Source organism: Ranitomeya imitator, chromosome 3 (genome assembly GCF_032444005.1).
Source record: "Ranitomeya imitator isolate aRanImi1 chromosome 3, aRanImi1.pri, whole genome shotgun sequence".
In the NCBI taxonomy this organism is placed as follows: Eukaryota; Metazoa; Chordata; class Amphibia; order Anura; family Dendrobatidae; genus Ranitomeya; species Ranitomeya imitator.
Window position 1 is genome coordinate 549,523,371 of NC_091284.1, and position 22,820 is coordinate 549,546,190.

At 45.5% G+C, this 22,820-nt stretch overlaps 1 protein-coding gene across 1 annotated transcript in view; it reads right to left on the minus strand.

Annotated features, from left to right (window-relative positions):
• The window catches only part of LOC138670495 (coagulation factor VII-like), a 47,909-nt gene extending 33,420 nt beyond the window's left edge, over positions 1-14,489 (minus strand). Inside the window, exons 1-2 of the mRNA XM_069757891.1 lie at positions 14,371-14,489; positions 7,834-7,997 (exon numbers count right to left, since the gene is read on the minus strand). Coding sequence (XP_069613992.1) covers positions 7,834-7,997; positions 14,371-14,443 — 237 coding nt within the window. The 5' untranslated portion in view covers positions 14,444-14,489. The remainder of the gene's footprint in view (positions 1-7,833; positions 7,998-14,370) is intronic.
• Between the last annotated feature and the right edge of the window lie 8,331 nt (positions 14,490-22,820).

Consider the following 22,820-nt stretch of genomic DNA (forward strand, 5'->3'; position numbering starts at 1 on the left):
CCCATTATAAGTATATGCTTAAAACATACGACTCTGCCCTTCACCTCTCCAAACAAACCTATTTTAACACCCTCATCACCTCGCTGTCCAATAACCCTAAACGTCTCTTTGACACTTTCCATTCTCTACTCAACCCAAGAGTGCAGGCCCCAACCACGGATCTCCACGCTGACGATCTGGCCAATTACTTCAAAGAAAAAATTTACCAAATTTGACAGGAAATTATCTCCCAATTCCTTCACACCATACACTGTCTTCCCTCCCCCACTGCATCCAGTTCACTCTCTGACTTTGACCTAGTTCCAGAAGAAGAAGTAATCAGGCTCCTTGCATCTTCTCGTCCGACCACTTGCACCAGTGACTCCATTCCGTCACATCTCCTCCAGTCCCTTTCCCCGACTGTCACCTCTCACCTAACAAAAATATTCAACCTTTCTCTCTATTCCAGTATTTTTCCCTCCTCATTTAAGCATGCCATCATACACCCATTACCTAAAAAACCATCCCTTGATCAAAACTGTGCCGCTAATTATAGACCTGTCTCTAATCTTCCCTTCATCTCTAAACTCCTCAAATGCCTGGTCCACTCTCGTCTTATCCGCTATCTCTCAGATAACTCTCTTCTCGACCCTCTTCAATCTGGTTTACGCTCTTTACACTTGACTGAAACTGACCTCACTAAAGTCTCTAATGGTCTACTAACAGCTAAATCTAATGGTCACTACTCCATGCTAATTCTCTTGGATCTCTCTGCAGCATTCGATACTGTGGATCATCAGCTCCTCCTCACTATGCTCCGCTCCATCGGCCTCAATGACACCGTTCTCTCCTGGTTCTCCTCCTATCTCTCTGACTGCTCCTTCAATGTATCTTTTGCTGGTTCCTCCTCCTCTCACCTTCCTCTTACTATTGGGGTTTCTCAAGGATCAGTCCTAGGCCCCCTCCTCTTCTCTTTGTTTGTCCAATAGGGGCAGTATACAATCAGTAGATTTGGTTTCCAGTACCATCTCTATGCTGATGATGCCCAATTATATACTTCTTCTCCTGATATCACACCTGCCTTTTTAGAAAACACCAGTGATTGTCTTACCGCTGTCTCTAACATCATGTCCTCCCTCTATCTGAAACTGAACCTGTCAAAAACTGATCTCGTGTTCTCTCCCTCTACTAACCTACCTTTGCCTGACATTGCCATCTCCGTGTGTGGTTCCACCATTACTCCCAAGCAATATGCCCGCTGCCTTGGGGTCATCCTTGATTCTGAGCTTTCCTTCACCCCCCCCACATCCTATCATTGGCTCGCTCTTCTTATCTGCATCTCAAAAACATTTCTAGAATTTGCCCTTTTCTTACTTTCGACACTGCAAAAATTCTTAAGGTACCTTCACACTCAGCGACGCTGCAGCGATACCGACAACGATGTCGATCGCTGCAGCGTCGCTGTTTGGTCGCTGGAGAGCTGTCACACCGGCAGCTCTCCAGCGACCAACGATGCCGAGGTCCCCTGGTAACCAGGGTAAACATCGGGTTACTAAGTGCAGGGCCGCGCTTAGTAACCCGATGTTTACCCTGGTAACCAGCGTAAATGTAAAAAAAACAAACACTACATACTTACCTTCTGCAGTCTGTCCCCGGCGCTCTGCTTTCCTGCACTGACTGTGAGCACAGCGGCCGGAAAGCAGAGCGGTGACGTCACCGCTGTGCTTTCCGGCTGGCCGGCGCTCACAGCCAGTGCAGAGAAGCACAGCACCGAGGACAGACAGCGGAAGGTAAGTATGTAGTGTTTGTTTTTTTTACGTTTACGCTGGTAACCAGGGTAAACATCGGGTTACTAAGCGCGGCCCTGCACTTAGTAACCCGATGTTTACCCTGGTTACCAGTGAAGACATTGCTGAATCGGCGTCACACGCGCCGATTCAGCGATGTCTGCAGGAAGTCCAGCGACGAAATAAAGTTCTGGACTTTCTGCAGCGACCAACGACATCACAGCAGGATCCTGATCGCTGCTGCGTGTCAAACTGAACGATATCGCTAGCCAGGACGCTGCAACTTCACGGATCGCTAGCGATATCGTTCAGTGTGAAGGTACCTTTACTGTTTCACTCATTCATTCTTGTCTGGACTATTGTAACTCTCTCTTAATTGGCCTCCCTCTTACCAAACTCTCCCCACTCCAATCTGTCCTGAATGCTGCTGCCAGGATTATATTCCTCACCAACAGTTACACCGATGCCTCTACCCTGTGACAGTCATTACAATGGTTACCCATCCACTCAAGAATCCAGTACAAAACTATTATCCTCATCCACAAAGCACTCCATGGCTCAGCACCCCCTACATCTCCTCCCTGGTCTCAGTCTACCACCCTACCCGTGCTCTCCATTCTGCTAATGACCTGAGGTTAACATCCTCAATAATCAGAACCTCCCACTCCTTTCTCCAAAACTTTTCACGTGCTTCACCAATTCTTTGGAATGCACTACCCAGGTTAATAAGATTAATCACCAATCCCCACAGTTTTAAGTGTGCCCTAAAAACGCATTTGTTCAGACTGGCCTACCGCCTCAACGCATTAACCTAACTATCCCTGTGTGGCCCAAAAAAAAAAAAAAACTTAATCTGGTTCCTCACATCATGTTCTCATATATTTCATGCAGTTAATAGCCTTCTGTGTCTGTACTGTTACATACTTAGGCTGGTTTCACATTTGCGTTTAAATCCGCAGCGTTTAAAATGCATTCGCAAGTGGTGAAAAAACGCATGTAAACGCGTACAAACGCTGCGTTTTTTAGACGCATTGTCGCATGCGGTTAAAAAAATGCCGCGTTTGTACGCGCTTACATGCGTTTTTTCCAGCGTTTGCGCTTTTGGTACACATGATGAGAAATTTCACAAGCAATCAAAAATGTCATGTGCCCGAAAATGTTACCAATAAAAATGTCAACTCGTGCCGCAAAAAACAAGACCTCACATGACTCTGTGGACCAAAATATGGAAAAATTGTAGCTCTCAAAATGTGGTAACGCAAAAAATATTTTTTGGAATAAGAAGCGTCTTTCAGTGTGACAGCTGCCAATCATAAAAATCCACTAAAAAACCCCTTATAAATAGAAATCAAAACCCCTTCATCAACTCCTTAGTTAGGGAAAAATTAAAAAAATTAAAAAAATGTATTTATTTCCATTTTCCCATTAGGGTTACGGTTAGGGTTAAGGCTAGGGTTAGGGTTAGGGCTAGGGTTAGGGTTAGGGTTAGGGCTAGGGTTATGGTTAGGGCTAGGGTTAGGGTTATGGCTAGGGTTAGGGTTAGGGTTAGGGCTAGGGTTAGGGTTTGGGCTAGGGTTAGGGTTTGGATCCCTTTATCACCTTGATGGTGGCTTAGGGTTAGGGTTTGGATCCCTTTATCACCTTGATGGTGGCATAGGGTTAGGGTTAGGGTTTGGATCCCTTTACCACCTTGATGGTGGGGGGTGGCTTATCAGTGTCTAGACTTGTTTTTCTCTATTGAAACGCATGCGTTCAAAAACGCAACCAAACGCATGTGTTTACATAGACAGCAATACCTTTTTTGACGCAATTGAACGCATGTGTTTTTTTGCGGCAAAAAAACTCCTCTAGAACATATTGCATTTCCACGCCAAGACGCAAGCATCGAAAAGACGCATGCGTCGTCAAACGCGGCCAAATGCGTACAAAAAAAACGCATCCGTGTACCAACTCAATTTAAGCTCAATTCTGTGTTTTTTTTTCTCTGTATTGTTGCATTCTGTGCAAGCCGGTGTGTGGCTCCCTGTTTCTGAGCTAGAGACTATATAAGGCTTCCCCAGTCTAGTGTTTCACTGGTTGGGCCCAGTCCTTTTGTCTGCCCTTATTCACACTGAGGTCAACATTGACACAATGTAAGGTTTTAATATTAGACAGTGTAGGACTGTCCTGATCAGAGTTACCATGACGAGGTGGGATGGCTTTTGTGCTATTTTTTGATCAAAAAACAGTATTACTAAAAACTCTTGTGTTATTTAAATGTACTTTTGCTTTTTTACTTAGTTACATCAGGGTTTTCGTTTACTTTTTTCTCGTGTAGGTTTCAATGTTTTGTGGCCAATGTGAACATGCGTTTAACCTCTGCATGTGTACCAACTCAATTTAAGCTCAATTTTGTGTTTTTTTTTTCCCTGTATTGTTGCATTCTGTGCAAGCCGGGGTGTGGCCTCCCTGTTTCTGAGCTAGAGACTATATAAGGCTTCCCCAGTCTAGTGTTTCACTGGTTGGGCCCAGTCCTTTTGTCTGCCCTTATTCACACTGAAGTCAACATTGACACAATGTAAGGTTTTAATATTAGACAGTGTAGGACTGTCCCGATCAGAGTTACCATGACGAGGTGGGATGGCTTTTGTGCTATTTTTTTTATCAAAAAACAGTGTTACTAAAAACTCTGTGTTATTTAAATGCACTTTTGCTTTTTTACTTAGTTACATCAGGGTTTTCGTTTACTTTTTTCTCTTGTAGGTTTCAATGTTTTGTGGCCAATGTGAACATGTGTTTCACCTCTGCATGTGTACCATCTCAATTTAAGCTCAATTTTGTGTGTTTTTTTAAAATCTACATTGGTCTGATGACAAGAGCCCTAAAAGTAAGAGACAGGGAACATATAAGGGATATACTAGCGGCCAAAGAGGAGGACAACATTGATACACTTAAAGGTATACCCAGGCACTTTAAACAATATCATTCGTGTGACCCTACTGGCCTTCAAGTTAAGGGTATTGATTGTGTCCATATGGATCTTCAGGGTGGGAATGTAGGTCGTCTCCTAGCCCAGAAGGAATCCGGTTGGATTTGGGAACTACATACACTGCATCCGCATGGCTTGAATGAAATGCTAAGCTATGCTCAATTTCTCTGAATTGACCGACACATCCAAACATAGCCACATTAAGGCATCTCTCGTATACCAGGACCTAGACTTTCCTTTCCTAAAATCTCTCTCTCTGTGGAGAGATGCCTTAATGTGGCTACCAGGTAGATATGAATTGGCCAATTTATGCGCTAAACACTCTCATTTTTTCATATTTCTAATGCAGTAATGCAGTTCCATTTTCATGTTTCATGTTTGCATGTTTTGGCGCCGCAGTGTGCTGCCTTATTTATTTATCTGTATACGAGTTGGTGACTCTAGGTTCAGCACCTGTTCACACTTAGTCTATGTTTGGATGTGACGGTCAGTTTTTTGAAATTTGTATTCATTAGCCATCTGACTGAGCACTCCACCTCTTAGCCACAGGTGTTTTAATCGCAGCAGGACCATTACCCCTCCACAGAGAGAAAGAGATTTAGTTCAAGAAGAAGATTCACAGTAGGTTCCCATTCAGATGAAGACGTTTACTCTCAGCGAGGAAAGGAAATTCTAGGTACTGGTATAGAAGAGATGCCTTAATGTGGCTACCAGGTACACATGAATTGGCCAATTTATGCTCTAAACGCTCTCATTTTTTCATATTTCTAATGCAGTAATGCAGTTCAATTTTCATGTTTGCATGTTTTGGCGCCGCAGTGTGCTGCCTTATTTATTTAACTGTATACGAGTTGGTGACTCTAGGTTCAGCATCTGTTCATACTTAGTCTATGTTTGGATGTGATGGTCAGTTTTTTGAAATTTGTATTCATTAGCCTTCTGACTGAGCACTCTACCTCTTAGCCATAGATGTTTTTATCGCAGCAGGACCATTACCCCTCCACAGAGAGAGATAGATTTTAGTCTAAGAGGATTCACAGTAGGTTCCCATTCAGATGAAGATGTTTATTCTCAGCGAGGAAAGGAAATTCTAGGTCCTGGTATACAAGAGATGCCTTAAAGTGGTGATGGGGATATCATGGACCACCTTGATATATTCTTATAATTCATACATATATATATTTCTTGGTTTAGCAGGATATGTCTAAACATGTTCAAGCTTTGCTAAGTCATTACTATTGATTATCAATTAGAATTGCTGGTGAGGGTGAGGTTAATTAGATGAACTTTAGAATCGTACGTGCCTGTCCGCAGGTTAAACAGCTGATTCATGCACGAACATAATGTATAAGCCTACTCAAAAGTGTATATAACTGAATATGACCAGTAAAATTTATGGCATCTGAAACAGATTACATCTGTCTCTGTCCATCATTGCTCAAGCACCCTCACATCTGGCAGCCATCCAATATCGCTGTCTGACTAGAGACATCACTGGTGGGTCAGTGTGTTACCTATACACTGACACTATACACTGTATACTATATAAAGAGGTCCTGTGTATAATGTCACAAGTGATCACTGTATTACCTATACATTATGTACAGAGCTCCTGTGTATAATACCACCAGTGATTACTATTACCTGTACACAGACACTGCATACTAAGTACAGAACTCCTGTGTATAATGGCACTTATGGTGATAGTATTGTGTTTTTTTTTAATTACTGATCAGTATTGTAGTATTCAGTCACTATGTGGTGGTAATATGTGGTCTGGTCATGGTGTAGTGGTATTTGTCCCTTGTATGTGCTATTTGGTCACTTTGTGGTGGTAATATGTGGTCTGGTCATGGTGCGGTGGTATTTGTTCTTTGTATTATGTGATTGACGAACTGCAGAATTCCTTATGTTTATTTTCTTTATATATAGTATTTTATGTACGTATAATAAAACAATATATATATTTATATACATTGCGTATCACTATTGTACAAATGCACTTTTGCACCTTAAAGCCCTTAATTATGATTATTACGGTAGTTTTTGTTATACATTAAGTATTTTTCTTTATGGGCATCTATAATGTAATTATTTTGTGAATTTGACTCATTATATTTTTTTCACTTCAGCTTTTACATATAAACAGTGATTTTCTGCATGATATGTATTGCACTTTCATATGTTTTATATTGGCGCTGTTCTGCGAATCTCAATATACCAGTCTTCTGCCTCTATCCTCTTCATCTTTGGCCAGAGCGCATGCACGCTGCTCATGGGTTGCCAAGCACCGCCGACGGCGTTTGTATCGGATCTACTTTTGGTACAGACAAGGACCTGCCCACATGATTTGTGGGTGGTTTCCTTTCTCTGATACCGGCACACATACCGATGATGCACTTGGTGACGCGGACATCCTGGATTTCAGCGGTGCATGCGCCAGTATATGGCCGACGTACATTTTCATTCTGATGCTATAATTTGATTGGGTGGCCTGAGTATTTAGCTGCCACAAGACCTGACGATGCCTCTCCCCCAGAAGAAGGCACACAGGCCGAAACGCGCGTAAGGGTTGTGGCACCGCAGGTCTGAGTTAAATATATTGAACTATACTCTGCAGTTTCCTTTCTAACCTTTACTATACTTTCTACTGGATGCTATTTACCAGTCTAGTGTGTTCTACCATATATTGAATTGGCTATGTATATGATTGATGGTTGTTGGAGGGTGCTGGAATGACAATTCATATGGATTTGCCTTTGATCTGTGGTTCCATTGTAGTTTTATCCATCTCAGAATCCCACAATAGTGTTATATGTTATGAATTTTTATACCATAGTGTGTAATAAAATAATTGTTTTACATTTCAATGTGATCCTTTATGTGCAATTCTTTCTTTATATAGGGTAACTGTATTTTTGCACTGGATTTTTTAGTTAGTACGGTAATTCCCTGTATGGGCACAGGTGCTACATGCATTAATACTGTGCATTGTTATCTAAATCTGTTTACAACTTTCATACTTGTAGAGATTGTTTTAAATGTCAAACATACAGAAAGTCAACTACAAAACTGAATAAAAATGACAACTAGGATTACCGTACGTCTGTCGTCCTTATAAAATTCTCTGGCTTCTTCATATGAACATTTTTCTTCATAGCACTCTCGTTCCAAGGATGCTTGCCTGAACTCCTCAAATATACTGTTAGCTCTCCTTATTCGACTCTTTAATACTGTATTGGCCTCTTTGTTCTGTATGAATACTATAAAGGACAGTGTTAAGCCCACTATTCATACTCAAGTAGCTGGCAAAAGATGGATAAAATGCAATCTAAGGTATGGATTTTGGTGGGAAAGGTTGACAATTTAAAGGCAACATGTCACAACAAAGAGGATTAAAGAGGATCTTTCACCAGTTTTTCACATATTAAACTGGCCACATTCTTGAATAGTAGCTGTAGAACTCAAGAAATTGTACTTTTTATAGTTAATTTCTCCTCTCCATTGCAGAGATATTAACTTGTAAGGTTTAGATTATATAATAATAATTTAAGAGAAGTTCAACTGGGTGTTAAAGGAGATTCTTCTCTGGGGGCGTGTACTTCTTCCCCTGTGTGACATTAACTGATCATATGCAGGCAGCAACATAGAGGGGGTAAAAAGAACACACCACAACAATAGTTTAGAACAACTTACTGTATACTGCCATAAGGTAAAAGCTGAAGGAGTTTTAGTAATTAATTACATTCATCTCTGCTCTTCTCCAACCACTCATAATTGCAGTGAGACTTGTGAGTAGAGCAGACTGTCTCTCATTATATGTCTCACACAGAAGAAAGTCTGTTCTAAGCTGTTATGTAAATGTCATACAGGGGAAGAAGTACACACCTCTGGTAATACTCCATTGTGCTTTTCATAACTTATAACCTACATTTTACAGGCTAATATCTCTGTAAACCAGAGAAGAAATTAATAAATAAAAACTAAGCTTAATTCAATTCTCCAGCCACTATGCCAGTTCAACATGCTCAAACTGGTGAAAGATCGTCTTTAACAAGCAGTCTAATTAACCAGCAGCAAGAAATGAAACAGAAGTATCTATGCAACCCAAAAAAAATATTTAGGTTTGTGGATTCATGTAAATTTCTGCATGTTCTGGGTTTAGGAATCTAGTGGATAGTCTTATCTGAGTTTGACTACTATCCCTTTTTATATTCTCATACAGGGTAGTTTGTCATTTACAAAATAGGACCTCCCACTGGACTACAAATGAGCAGAGAAGTACTTGACTAAAATAAAGATTATCTTGTCCCTTCTTTACATCATATATCAATAAATTCCTCTCTTTCTGCTCTACATAATGAGAAAAATAACATACATTTTTATTGTCATGATTCAAACCAACAATAAATTAATTATATGATATGTTTGATCTAATGTTGGTTTTATTAATGCCTCATATGGTTTGTTATACACGGCAATTGATTTGGAAACTGTCTTTCTCTTACTCTTTAGTATTTCCTGTGATAATGAAGAAACTACTAAATCACAAAATATTCCTTTCTTTATGTACTATATAGCACCATGAAAGCATAATTGTTCACGCCAGTCTTGATGAAGGCCATGTTGGAGTCAGGGGGCACGCCTCTTAATAAATCCGGCAGATCTTAAATGTGGAGTGTGGCTTTGTGCGTATCGCCACAAATTTTAGTAAGATTTGTGGCATAATGTACAGTACAGAAGTACCATATCATTAGAGCACCGACTAATCTATATATGTTCAATTAAAGGAAAACAGTTATCAGGAATAACAATGTTAACCTGCAGATATGCTGTTAATCTGCAGGTTAACGGCGTTATTATGCTGCCTGGTGCCAGTAAGTAGCCGAATGCAGCAGAGACAAAATGATCTTTATTTTCCCCGCCAGCATTCGTCAGTCATTGGGGCGGGGGTGGTGCTGGTTCAGTCACCGCTCTGAGAATACAGAGCGGCCACTGTAACCGCGCCCCAGGCCCTGACTGACACTGGCTTTACATTAAGGCTGGCTGTCAGTCAAGGCCCTGGGGGCCCAGTTACGGCGCCGCTCTGTACAGTGCGACAGCGTCACTGAACTGCCCTTATGACTGAACCCGAATGCTGCCGGGGGCAGAATAAAGATAATTTTCTCCCCACTGTATTCAGCTAAGTGCAGGTACCGGACAGCATTAATCCTGCAGATTAACCCCATATCTGGAGGATAACAGCGTTATTCCTGATGACAGGTTTCCTTTAACTTATATCCTAAACTGAACTTGGCCTTCAGATAGTTACTTCCGAATGTATTAGCTCACTGATAATTCTGATTGCTCACATGTATATAGTACATAGTTATATAGTATAGCTTAGTTAAAAAAAAGTATTAACCAATTTCACATGAATAAAGATCATACAAGCTGTGTAATCATGGTGCCCTAATGATATGTGAATTTTTCTTTATTTCCAGTTGTATAAGATGATTACAACTTGCAAATTGCAACCACTTTACTTAATAAAATTTCTGGTGGACTATGACAGCACTTTTCAGCACAAGCAAGCACCTAAAAGTACAGAACAGGTATTTTTTTAAATGTTACACATAAAACACGATGTTACGTGCACTGTTCTTGTCAAGTATGACAAGAAACATTTTTTCTCCATTAAATATTATTTAACATCACTTACCATACACCATATCAAACCTGTAAATCAGTATACAGTGGCTTGCAAAAGTATTCCCCCCCACCCCCTGGTATTTTTCATGTTTTTCTACCTCACAACTTGGAATTTCATGGTTTTCTTTTTGACAATTTGCATCAGTTCATGTAAAGAACACGCCTACAACTTTGAACATTTGTTTTTCTTTTTATTGTGAAGCAAACAAGAAATAGGACAAAATAGCTGAAAACCACATTATGCATAACTATTCACCTTCTTAAAGTCAGTAGTTTGCAGAGCCTACTTTTGTGACAATTACAGCTGCAAGTCATTTTGGATAAGTCTCTATGAGCTTTCCACATCTTGCCACTGGGATTTTTGCCCATTCCTAAAGATAAAACTGCTCCAGATCTTTCAAGTTAAAAGGTGAAAGGAATATTCAGATTCTCAGTTGAACTAAGGCCTGGGCTTTGACTAGGCCACGCTAAAAGATTTACATGTTTCCCCTTAAACCACTCGTGTACTGCTTTAGCAGTATGCTTTGGGTCATTGTCTTGTTGGAAGGTGACCCTCCATCCCAGTCTCAGTTCACTGACAGACTTTAGGTTTTGCTCAAGAATATCTGTGATTTCACACCATCCATGTTCATCTCGACATGGACCATTTTCTCTGTCCCTGCTGCCAAAAAACATCCCCACAGCATGATGCTGCCACTACCATGTTTCACTGTGGGGATCGTGCTCTCGGGGTCATGAGCTGTGTTGGTTTGGCCAGACATAACATTTACCTTAGGGGACAAAAACTTAAATTTTGGTCTCATCTGACCACAGCCCTTTCCTCCATACCTTTGAGGATTCTCCCACACGTTTTTTCAAGCTCAAAAGGAGCCTTACAATTTTTGTGTGTTAGTAAAAGCTTATTTCTGCCTACTCTTCCATAAATGCCACCTCTATGGATTTTATAGCTTATTGTCGTCATATAGACAGATACTCCAGTCTCTGCTTGGGAACTCTGCAGCTCCTCAGGGTTACCTTTGGTCTCTGCACTGCCTCTCTCATTAATGTCCTTTGTGCACAGGCTGAGACTTTTGGTGGGTGGGCCTTTCTTGGCAGGTTTTTTGTGGTACAATGTTCTTTCCATTTGATGATAATGGATTTGATGGAGCTCCAGGGATCATCAGAGATTGAGATATTGTTATGATTCCTGCAGTGGACCCACTGGATCGCTGTGACGACCGTTCCCAGGCGAGCTGACCATGTGGAACGGACTCCTTATACAGGGACTGTTAGGGGCAAGCCTAGGAGGGAGATACACCGCGATAGCTTGTGCCAGAGGGGTGGCTCGAGGACAACAAGGAGAATCTGGGTACTCACTGAGGACCAGATGGGTGGACCAGCCACAGAGAAGACCCGGGACTCAGGACACGGCAGGGTTCCCACAGAGGGTAACGGATACTGGACAAAGCAGAGCACGCACTGGAAGCGTACAGGAATTGAGCAGAACACGCATGCACTGGAAGCATACAGGGACTAAGCAGAGCATGCAAGCAGGCACTGGAAGCGTACAGGGACTGAGCAGAGCACGCACACACTGGAAGCATTCAGGGACTGAGCAGACCAAGCACTGGAAACGTACAGGGACTGAGCAGAGCACGCCTGCATGCACTGGAAGCGTAAAGGGACTGGGCAGAGCACGCACACATCTGGAAGCGTACAGGGACTGGGCTGAGCATGAACGCACTGGATGTGTACAGGGACTGAGCAAAGCACGCACGCGCTGGAAGTGTATAGGGACTGAGCAGAGCACGCATGCACTGGAAACATACAGGGACCTGACATACTGAAACCTAAGTGGACCTGGTGGGAGCACGGAAGGGCCCAAAAATAATAAGGCGCTTCCTCTAGGAGGAAGCGACCTGATATACCCGGGGGCCGCTGCCCAGGCAGGACAGCGCTTCCGGGTCAGTACAACCCGGCATCATAAAGAAGCCAGGAGTGTGCAACCGTGACCTAAGCGGCCTAGCGCGCATGCGTGGGGAATGGGATCCCCAGCACGGCCGAGGACCCGGAAGAGGAGGAACGTGGCATGGGACCCGGGAAGCTAGGTGAGTATCACACTGCGCCGTAATAGATTTTTTTTTTTTTATAACCCAACTCTGACTTGTACTTCTCAACAACTTTGTCCCTGTCTTGTTTAGAGATTCCCTTGGTCTTCATAGTGTTGTTTGGTTAGTGATGCCTCTTGCTTAATGGTGTTGCAGCCTCTTTGGCCATTCCGAAAAAGTGTGTGCAGACTCACAAATGTGACAGATTACACACAGGTGGATTTCGCTTCACAAAGCATCTGATTTATGAAGGAAATTGCTTGCACCAGAAATGTTTAGAGGCTTCATAGAAAAAGGGGTGAATACATATGCAAATTTTTAGTTATTTAATCCTACAAATTTAATTTATGCCTATATTTTTCTCACTTCACTAAGGCCGGGTTCACAGTTGCGTTTGGCTGGTCTGCATATGGCTGCGTACGTCCTCCTTTAAGCTCCGCCTACTTTCGCATGCATCCTGCGTCCCTATCTTTAACATTGGGTACGCAGGGATATGCGTTGTATGCGGATGCGTCCGCATTGGGTGTTTTGACGTACCCGCCGACCGCACGTGAACGCAACATGGACGAGGACGTACGCAGCCATATGCAGACCAGCCAAACGCAAGTGTGAACTTAGCCTAAAGGTACCGTTACACTAAACGACTTACCAATGATCACGACCAGCGATACGACCTGGCCGTGATCGTTGGTAAGTCGTTGTGTGGTCACTGGGGAGCTGTCACACAGACAGCTCTCTCCAGCGACCAACAATCAGGGGAAAGACTTCGGCATCGTTGAAACTGTCTTCAACGATGCCAAAGTCCCCGGGTAACCAGGGTAAATATCAGGTTACTAAGTGCAGGGCCACGCTTAGTAACCCGATATTTACCCTGGTTACCATTGTAAAAGTTACAAAAAAAAAACAGTACATACTCACATTCCGATGTCTGTCACGTCCCCCGGCATCAGCTTCCCGCACTGACTGTGTCAGCGCCGGCCAGCCGTAAAGCAGAGCACAGCGGTGACGTCACCGCTGTGCTCTGCTTTACGGTCAGCGCTCACAGTCAGTGCAGGGAAGCAGACGCCGGGGGACGTGACAGACATCGGAATGTGAGTATGTACTGTTTTTTTTTTTTTACTTTTACAATGGTAACCAGGGTAAATATCGGGTTACTAAGCGCGGCCCTGCGCTTAGTAACCCGATATTTACCCTGGTTACCAGTGAACACATCGCTGGATCGGCGTCACACACGCCGATTCAGCGATGACAGCGGGCGATCAGCGACCAAAAAAAAGTCCTGATCATTCCCAGCGACCAACGATCTCCCAGCAGGGGCCTGATCGTTGGTCGCTGTCACGCATAACGATTTCGTTAACGATATTGTTGCTACGTCACAAAAAGCGTGACGTTGCAACGATATTGTTAACGAAATCGTTGTGTGAAGGTACCTTAACTTACACTATTTAGTGCTGATGCATCACACACAAATCAGAATACAAAAACAGGTAAAAAGCCAAAGGGAGGGATGGGTATGTGTGAATACTTTTGCAAGTCATTGTAGATAAATTTTGCCCTGTCTGGTCTGTAAATGGTCATTCATGTTCAATTTCCAAATTAAGAAACTATAAAATGTATAGATATGTATTTATAATTATAAAAGAAAAAAAGACGAATTCACACTAAGAATCTGTATAAATTAATATGCAGAGGTATTCTTTATTCTTGGCCATGAATATTATGTGTATTGCTTTTGCCATTTTCTATCATTAATTCAAGGTATTAATTATTCCCCTGTATTTCATATTACTGCGCCCTGGAAGAAAATAACGCCACAATATACATTATAAGTAGAATACTATCACATTGTATCACTTACCAGCAGAAGATGAGAGAGGCAAAAGTATCACAATAATCCAGAGACATGTCATTTTATTTCCTTCTAACCGCATGATGGGAAGACTTTGCTATTCCACCACTATCTGTATTCAAGGGAACACGGCTGGTCCAAGGTTCATTGTTTAAATATTTGGATATGGGGGAGGGCACAGGCTACATGGGATCAAAGAAACAGACATGACAAATCAATGCTGGAGAGTGATTTTTTGGTTGACAACATTTTAGGTTTTTCAGTGTAACTTTCACTTTACTATATTAGCTGCTTATCATTAGGATGTTATACAAAGAGCAAAGTAGAATAATTAAGTTGTGTGTGAAAAAATTACTGGAGGACTTAGTACCCTGTGCCTAATGATTTATTTGTAATTATTTATTTGCTATACCCAACAATCTAATGAACAATTTAATGATGATTAGTGTTGAGCGATACCTTCCGATATCGGAAAGTATCGGTATCGGATTGGATCGGCCGATATTCAAAAAATATCGGATATCGCCGATACCGATACCCGATCCCAATGCAAGTCAATGGGACCAAAATATCGGAATTAAAATAAACCCTTTCTTTCCTTGTAGGTTCATTCTACAAGGAAAACAACTAAGAATAATGCAGGATGTATTTGGGGAGGTGGCGGAGACATTAAAGGCATAGAGGTTTAGCCCAATCAAATAGAATAGCAGGAATTTTAATTTTTTTTAAGACGTTCGGAGTTACAAAGATATTGACTATGTTAAGATTTTTTTTATTTTGTCAGATATTGATGTTTCACTATTCCACGCCCTTCACCTTTTTTTTTACTTTTCCCACACTTTCATCTTCATCATCATCAGCATCTTTGACAGCAACTTCTTCTTCACCTTATTCGTCTTCTTCTTCATCTTCTACCTATTTTTTATTTTTTATTACATTCTTCATATTCATTTTATTCAACTATTATTATTCTTCCTATTCTACTTCTTCATCATATTCTCATTTGTGACAGGCATTCCCGTAGTTGTTATCTATAAAAGTTTGAAGATTACACCTTCCGTTCTGCCTGTCACAAAAGTTACATTTGTCCGCGTTCAGTTTGGCCTGCATCATCAGGCTTTATCCAGGGGCACCACGAGGAGAAACGGACTCACCCCCATACACTGCTTAGTCTTCTTCTGCATATAATTTAGATAATATCTTTTGCTCTGATATTAAGCGTTATGCTTAATGTTCTTCTGCTCTTTGTTCTGCAGCCTCTTGTTCTTCTGCTTCTCGGTCTTCCATGTCGTCATCTCCAGGGTCGTCGTCTCCAGGGTCGTCGTCTCCGCCGTCGTCATCATCGGGGTGGTTTTCAGGGTCATCGTCTCCAGGGTCGTCGTCATCTCAGTGGTTGTCGTCACTGGTGTCGTCGTCATCTTAGGGATGGTCTTCCAGGTCGTCGTCTTTAGGGTCTTGAACTTGGAAATGTAGGAGAAGGTACAAGAAGGCTGAGAAAATGCCGAGAACCAGCTGATCGAACTGGAACTCGGATGGCTACCCTAAGGTCCAAGAGCCAATGGAACTACCGAGGACCAGCTGACGTTACTGGAACCCGGTTACTAAGCAGGAGGTACCCGTGCTAAAAAGCACTACCAAGGACCGCCTGACGTTGGCGGAACTCGGATACCCAGAAGGAGGCACCTAAGCCAAAGGCTTTGCCCGGAACCAGCTGACGTTACTGGAACCAGGATGGGGAGGAGAAGGTACAAGAGCAAAAGACACTGCCGAGAACCAGCTGACGGTACTGAAACCCGGATGGGTAGCTGAAGGTCCAAGAGCCAATGGAACTACCGAGGACCAGCTGACGTTACTGGAACCCGGTTACTAAGCAGGAGGTACCCGTGCCTGAAAGCACTACCAAGGACCACCTGACATTGGTGGAACTCGGATACCCAGAAGGAGGCACCTAAGCCAAAGGCTCTGCCCGGAACCAGCTGACGGTACTGGAACCAGGATGGGAAGCAGAAGGTACAAGAGCAAAAGACACTGCCGAGAACCAGCTGACGGTACTGGAACCCGGATGCGTTGCCCAAGTGTGCAAGAGCCAATAGCACCGAGGACAAGCTGACGGTGCTGGAACACGGTAACTAAGCTGTAGGTACCCGCGCTTAAAAGCACTACCAAGGACCGCCTGGCGTTGGCGGAACTCGGATACCCAGAAGGAGGCACCTAAGCCAAAGGCTCTGCCCGGAACCAGCTGACGGTGCTGGAACCAGGATGTGGACCAGAAGGTCCACAGGAGAGGAGAGAACAGCTAGGCCGCGAGGCAGCCGCAGTTACCGAACCCCAACAGTCCTACAGGGGGAGCTTGGCCTACTGGCACTACAGAATCAGCCTTGATTGCCAATTCCTGCAGCCCACATAGGAAGCTCCTAAACTGGAGGCACCATGGAGTTGGCTAACCCGACCGCAACACGACGGGGCAGCGTATAGGCGTCTAAGTGACCTTGACACTACCCGGAACCAGCTGACGGTGCTGGACCCAGGCTGGGCACGAGGGAGTACCCGTGACAAAGACACTGCCGAGAACCAGCTGACGGTACTGGAACCCGGATGCGTTGCCCAAGTGTGCAAGAGCCAATGGCACCGAGGACCAGCTGACGGTGCTGGAATACAGTTACTAAGCTGTAGGTACCTGCGCTTAAAAGCACTACCAAGGACCGCTTGGCGTTGGCGGAACTCGGATACCCAGAAGGAGGCACCTAAGCCAAAGGCTCTGCCCGGAACCAGCTGACGGTGCTGGAACCAGGATGTGGACCAGAAGGTCCACAGGAGAGGAGAGAACAGCTAGGCCGCGAGGCTGCCGCAGTTACCGAACACCAACAGTCCTACAGGGGGAGCTTGGCCTACTGGCACTAAAGAATCAGCATTGATTGCCAATTCCTGCAGCCCACATAGGAAGCTCCTAAACTGGAGGCACCATGGAGTTGGCTAACCCGACCGCAACATGACGGGGCAACGTATTGGCGTCTAAGTGACCTTGACACTACCCGGAACCAGCTGACGGTGCTGGACCCAGGCTGGGCACGAGGGAGTACCCGTGACAAAGACACTGCCAAGAACCAGCTGACGGTACTGGAACCTGGATTTGGACCTATTCAAGATTGTCTTCCTAGAGCCACAACTAGCGGTGTTGGAGCAAAGGATAAGCAGGGGGAGCTGTTGTGAATTCTGTGGCCAAGCTCCCTCCTGTGGTCGTGAGTGGTACTTCGGCTGGTTCTGTCTATGAGCTTCCTTTGGTGGATGAGAGTGGTAATGCGGCTTCTGAGTTTCCTTCCTCAGGTGATGAGGTTAAGTCGTTAGGTGCTGCTTTATTTAACTCCACCTAGTGCTTTGATCCTGGCCTCCAGTCAATGTTCCAGTATTGGTCTTGCTTTCTCCTGGATCGTTCCTGTGGCCTGTCTATCCTGCATAAGCTAAGTTTTGCTTGTGTTATTTTTGTTTGCTATTTTTTCTGTCCAGCTTGCTATATTGGTTTTTCTTGCTTGCTGGAAGCTCTGGGATGCAGAGGGAGCACCTCCGTACCGTTAGTCGGTGCGGAGGGTCTTTTTGCCCCCTCTGCGTGGTTGTTTGTAGGGTTTTGTGTTGACCGCAAAGCAATCTTTCCTATCTTCGGTCTGTTCAGTAAGTTGGGCCTCACTTTGCTAAATCTATTTTATCTCTGCGTTTGTATTTTCATCTCTACTCACAGTCATTATATGTGGGGGGCTGCCTTTTCCTTTGGGGTATTTCTCTGAGGCAAGGTAGGCTTATTTTTCTTTCTTAGGGCTAGCTAGTTTCTCAGGCTGTGCTCGAGGCGCATAGGACTGGTCAGGAGCGCTCCACGGCTACCTTTAGTGTGGTTGGATAGGATTAGGGATTGCGGTCAGCAGAGTTCCCACGTCTCAGAGCTCGTCCTATGTTTTTGGTAATTGTCAGGTCACTTTGTGTGCTCTGAATTACAAGGTCCATTGTGGTTCTGAATCACCTGTTCTTAACAGGGGGCAGAGTGTAGGCCGAAGCCTGCACTGGAGGCAGTTTTGTGTCTGCATTGCATTTGCAGGACACGTTGCCGGCTACACAGCAGGGGAACAGCTGGCGTTGCTGAACCCCACTGACACAATGGCGGGTGTTTTTCTCTGTGCAGCCAGCACTTCCGGGCACCAACTGGCGGTGTTAGAGCTCAGGGTCAGCAGGAGGAGCAGAGTGTAGGCCGAAGCCCAGTAGAACCAATTTCAAAGGTAACCTTTAACCCCCCTCAGGTGTTACAAACTACAAGAGCCACACCTTGTGCAGCATTAATGCTGCACAAGTAAAAGGTTGCTCTATGAATTTTTCTACTTGCACACGCTGAATGAAACACGTACACAATTTAGCCCATTATACAGTCAAACTGTATTGGAGGCGTGACTTGCCTTTTTAAGGAGACGTAGCACAGGTGTCAAAATTTACACCTAGGTGCGGGGCACAGACTATTAAGCGTCGTTATTTGGTGGACAGGAGTCTGCGCTATTCTGTTTTCCCTTGGCTTTGCGCTGTGAGCGCTGCCTGTCTTCTCACCTCATTTCATGTCGGCCGGTGCGGTTAGCGATGGCCAGGAATCCCAGACCCGCAGTGTCTTTTCATAAAGTCACACTGCGGGGCTGGGATTCGTGGCCTTGCACAGTAAATATGTTCGCCTCTCACTCTTGTCCTTACACCTGCTTCAGACTGGGCGGCCTCAGCTGATCCCTTATCGCATGCCGCGGCCATGAGGCTGCACAGTCTGAAGAAGGCGGAAGGAGATGAGTGAAGACAGGCGAACATATGTACAGCACATGCCCATTAATCACACCCTCGCAGTCAAAATATATCAGACAACGAGGGTCGTTGTGTCGGGCAGGGCAGACGCACAGGCACAACCAGCCAACCAATGATGTCAGAAGACGGGCAGCACTACCAAGGGGGGTGCTGCGTGTCATTAAAAAGGAAAGTCACACCTCAGGGACAATGTAATGGTCTCTAATGAGACACATTTTGTACGTGTTGAGTTCCACGTGTGCATGGAGAAAAAGTGAGCCACCTTGTACAAATGCAGCATTACCGCTGTACAAGGTGGCTGTTATACATACAAATGCCTGTGGGGGGGAAAAGTGCAGGGTCCCTTTAATTTCAGTTCAGGTGCCTGCGTGTTGCTTGCAGGACACGTTGCCGGCTACACAGCAGGGGAACAGCTGGCGTTGCTGAACCCCACTGACACATTGGCGGGTGTTTTTCTCTGTGCAGCTAGCACTTCCGGGCAACAACTGGCGGTGTTAGAGCCCAGGGTCAGCAGGAGGAGGAGAGGAGCAGAGTGTAGGCCGAAGCCTGCATTGGTGGCAGCTTTTGGTGTGTTGTGCCAGTGTGGCTTGTGCTGGACACATTGCCGACTACACAGCAGGGGAACAGCTGGCGTTGCGGAAACCCACTGACACATCAGCGAGTGTTTTTTCTGTGTAGACAACACTTCCAGGTGACAACTGACAGTGTTGAAACCCAGGGAATCAAAGAGGAGCAGAGTGTAGGCCGAAGCCTGCACTGGTGGCAGCTTTTGGTCTGTTGTGCCAGCATGGCTTGTGCTGGACACGTTGCCGGCTACACAGGAGGGGAACAGCTGGCGTTGCTGAACCCCACTGACACATTGGCGGGTGTTTTTCTCTGTGCAGCTTGCACTTCCGGGCAACAACTGGCGGTGTTAGAGCCCAGGGTCAGCAGGAGGAGGAGAGGAGCAGAGTGTAGGCCGAAGCCTAGTAGAACCAATTTCAAAGGTAACCTTTAACCCCCCTCAGGTGTTACAAAGTACAAGAGCCACACCTTGTGCAGCATTAATGCTGCACAAGTCAAAGGTTGCTCTATGAATTTTTCTACTTGCACATGCTAAATGAAACACGTACACAATTTAGCCCATTATACAGTCAAACTGTAGTGGAGGCGTGACTTGCCTTTTTAAGGAGACGCAGCACAGGTGTCAAAGTTTACACCTAGGTGGTGGGCGCAGACTCCTAAGCGTCGTTATTTGCTGTACATGAGTCTGCGCTCTTGTGTTATCCCTTGGCAATGCCCTATTAGCGCTGCCCATCTTCTGACCTCATTTCATGTTGACCGTTGCGGTTAGCGATGCCCATGAATCCCAGACCCGCAGTGTCTTTTCAAAAACTCACACTGCGGGCCTTGGATTCATGGCCTTGTGCAGTAAATATGTTCGCCGCTCGCACATGTCCTTACACCTGCTTCAGACTGGGCGGCCTCAGCTGATCCCTTATCGCATGCCGCGGCCATGAGGCCGCACAGTCTGAAGAAGGCGGAAGGAGATGAGTGAAGACAGGCAAACATATGCACTGCACATGCCCATCAATCACACCCTCGCAGTAAAAAAAAATAACACACCGAGGGGCGTTGTGTCGGGCTGGGCGGACGCACAGGCGCAGCCAGCCAACCAATGATGTCAGAAGACGGGCAGCACTACCAAGGGGGGTGCTGCGTGTCATTAAAAAGGAAAGTCACACCTCAGGGACAGTGTAATGGTCTCTAATGAGACACATTTTGTACGTGTTGAGTTCCACGTGGGCAAGGAGAAAAAGTTAGCCACCTTGTACAAATGCAGCATTACTTCTGTACAAGGTGGCTGTTATACATAGAAACACCTGGGGGGGCAGGTTCCCTTTAATTTCAGTTCAGGTGCCTGCGTTGCGTTTGCAGGACACGTTGCCGGCTACACAGCAGGGGAACAGCTGGCGTTGCTGAACCCCACTGACACAATGGCAGGTGTTTTTCTCTGTGCAGCTAGCACATCCGGGCACCAACTGGCGGTGTTAGAGCCCAGGGTCAGCAGGAGGAGAGGAGCAGAATGTAGGCCGAAGCCTGCACTGGTGGCAGCTTTAGGTCTGTTGTGTCTGCGTGGCGTTTGCAGGACACGTTGCCGGCTACACAGCAGGGGAACAGCTGGCGTTGCGGAACCCCACTGACACATCAGCGAGTGTTTTTTCTGTGTAGACAACACTTCCAGGTGACAACTGACAGTGTTGAAACCCAGGGAATCAAAGAGGAGCACTGGAGGCAGGAAAATGTCTGTTATTGTGCCAGCGTGGCTTGTGCTGGACACGTTGCCGGCTACACAGCAGAGGAACAGCTGGCATTGCTGAACCCCACTGACACATTGGCGGGTGTTTTTCTCTGTGCAGCTAGCACTTCCGGGCAACAACTGGCGGTGTTAGAGCCCAGGGTCTGCAGTAGGAGCAGAGTGTAGGCCGAAGCCTGCACTGGAGCAAGTTGAAAGGGAACCTTTAACCCCCCCCCCCCCCCAGGCATTTGTTGCTGAAAGAGCCATCTTGTACAGCAGTAATACTGCAAATGGAAAAAGGTTGCTCTTTAAATTATGCTCCTTGCAAACGCTGAACTACACACTCATATAATGTGTCCCCTCACACCGTTAAACCGTCCCGGAGGTGGGACTTTCCTTTGTAATGTGACACAGCACAGCCATCATTCCAACCCCCTTGGTGCCGTGCGCCGCCTCCTCAACGTTGTTTGATTCTGTCACGGAGCCCGCGCTGTAATGTTATCCCTTGGCCATGCACACTTAGCGGTGCCCGTCTTCTGACATCATTTAGGTGTCAGGCTGGCAGTGCCTGTGCGTCCAAGCTGCCCGAGATCCAACCTCGCAGTGTCATCTAATGTAATCCCACTGCGGGCCTGGGATCCATGGGCATGCGCAGTGCATATCATCGCCTCTCACTCCCCTCCTTCCTGCTTCTTCAGACTGTGCGGCGTCACGGCCGTGGCATGCTATTAGGGAGCAGCTGACGCCGCCTAGTCTGAAGAAGCGGGAAGAAGGGGAGTGAGAGGCTAGTATATGCACTGCGCATGGCCATGGATCCCAGGCCCACTGTGAGATCACATTAGACGACACTGCGAGGTGGGATCTCGGGCAGCGTGGACGCACAGGCGCAGCCAGGTCGACAACAAATGATGTCAGAGGACGGGCAGCGCAAACTGTGCATGGCCAAGGGATAACATAACAGCGCAGGGTCCATGACAGAATCAAACAATGCTAAGGAGGCGGCGCATGGAGCGAAGGGGGTAGGAATGATGGCTGTGCTGCGTCACATTACAAAGGAAAGTCCCACCTCCGGGACGGTTTGACGGTGTGAGGGGACACATTACATGAGTGTGTAGTTCAGCGTTTCCAAGGAACATAATTTAAAGAGCCACCTTTTCCTTGTGCAGTATTAGGGCTGCACAAGGTGGCTCTTTCAGTAACAAACGCCAAGGGGGAAGGACAGGTTCCCTTACATTTTAGTTGTGCCAGCATGGCGGTCGCATGACACGTTGCCGGATACACAGCTGGGGATCAGCTGACGTTACTGAACCCCAATAACAGAGGAGCGACTGTTGACTGTGCAGACAGCACTTCCAGGCAC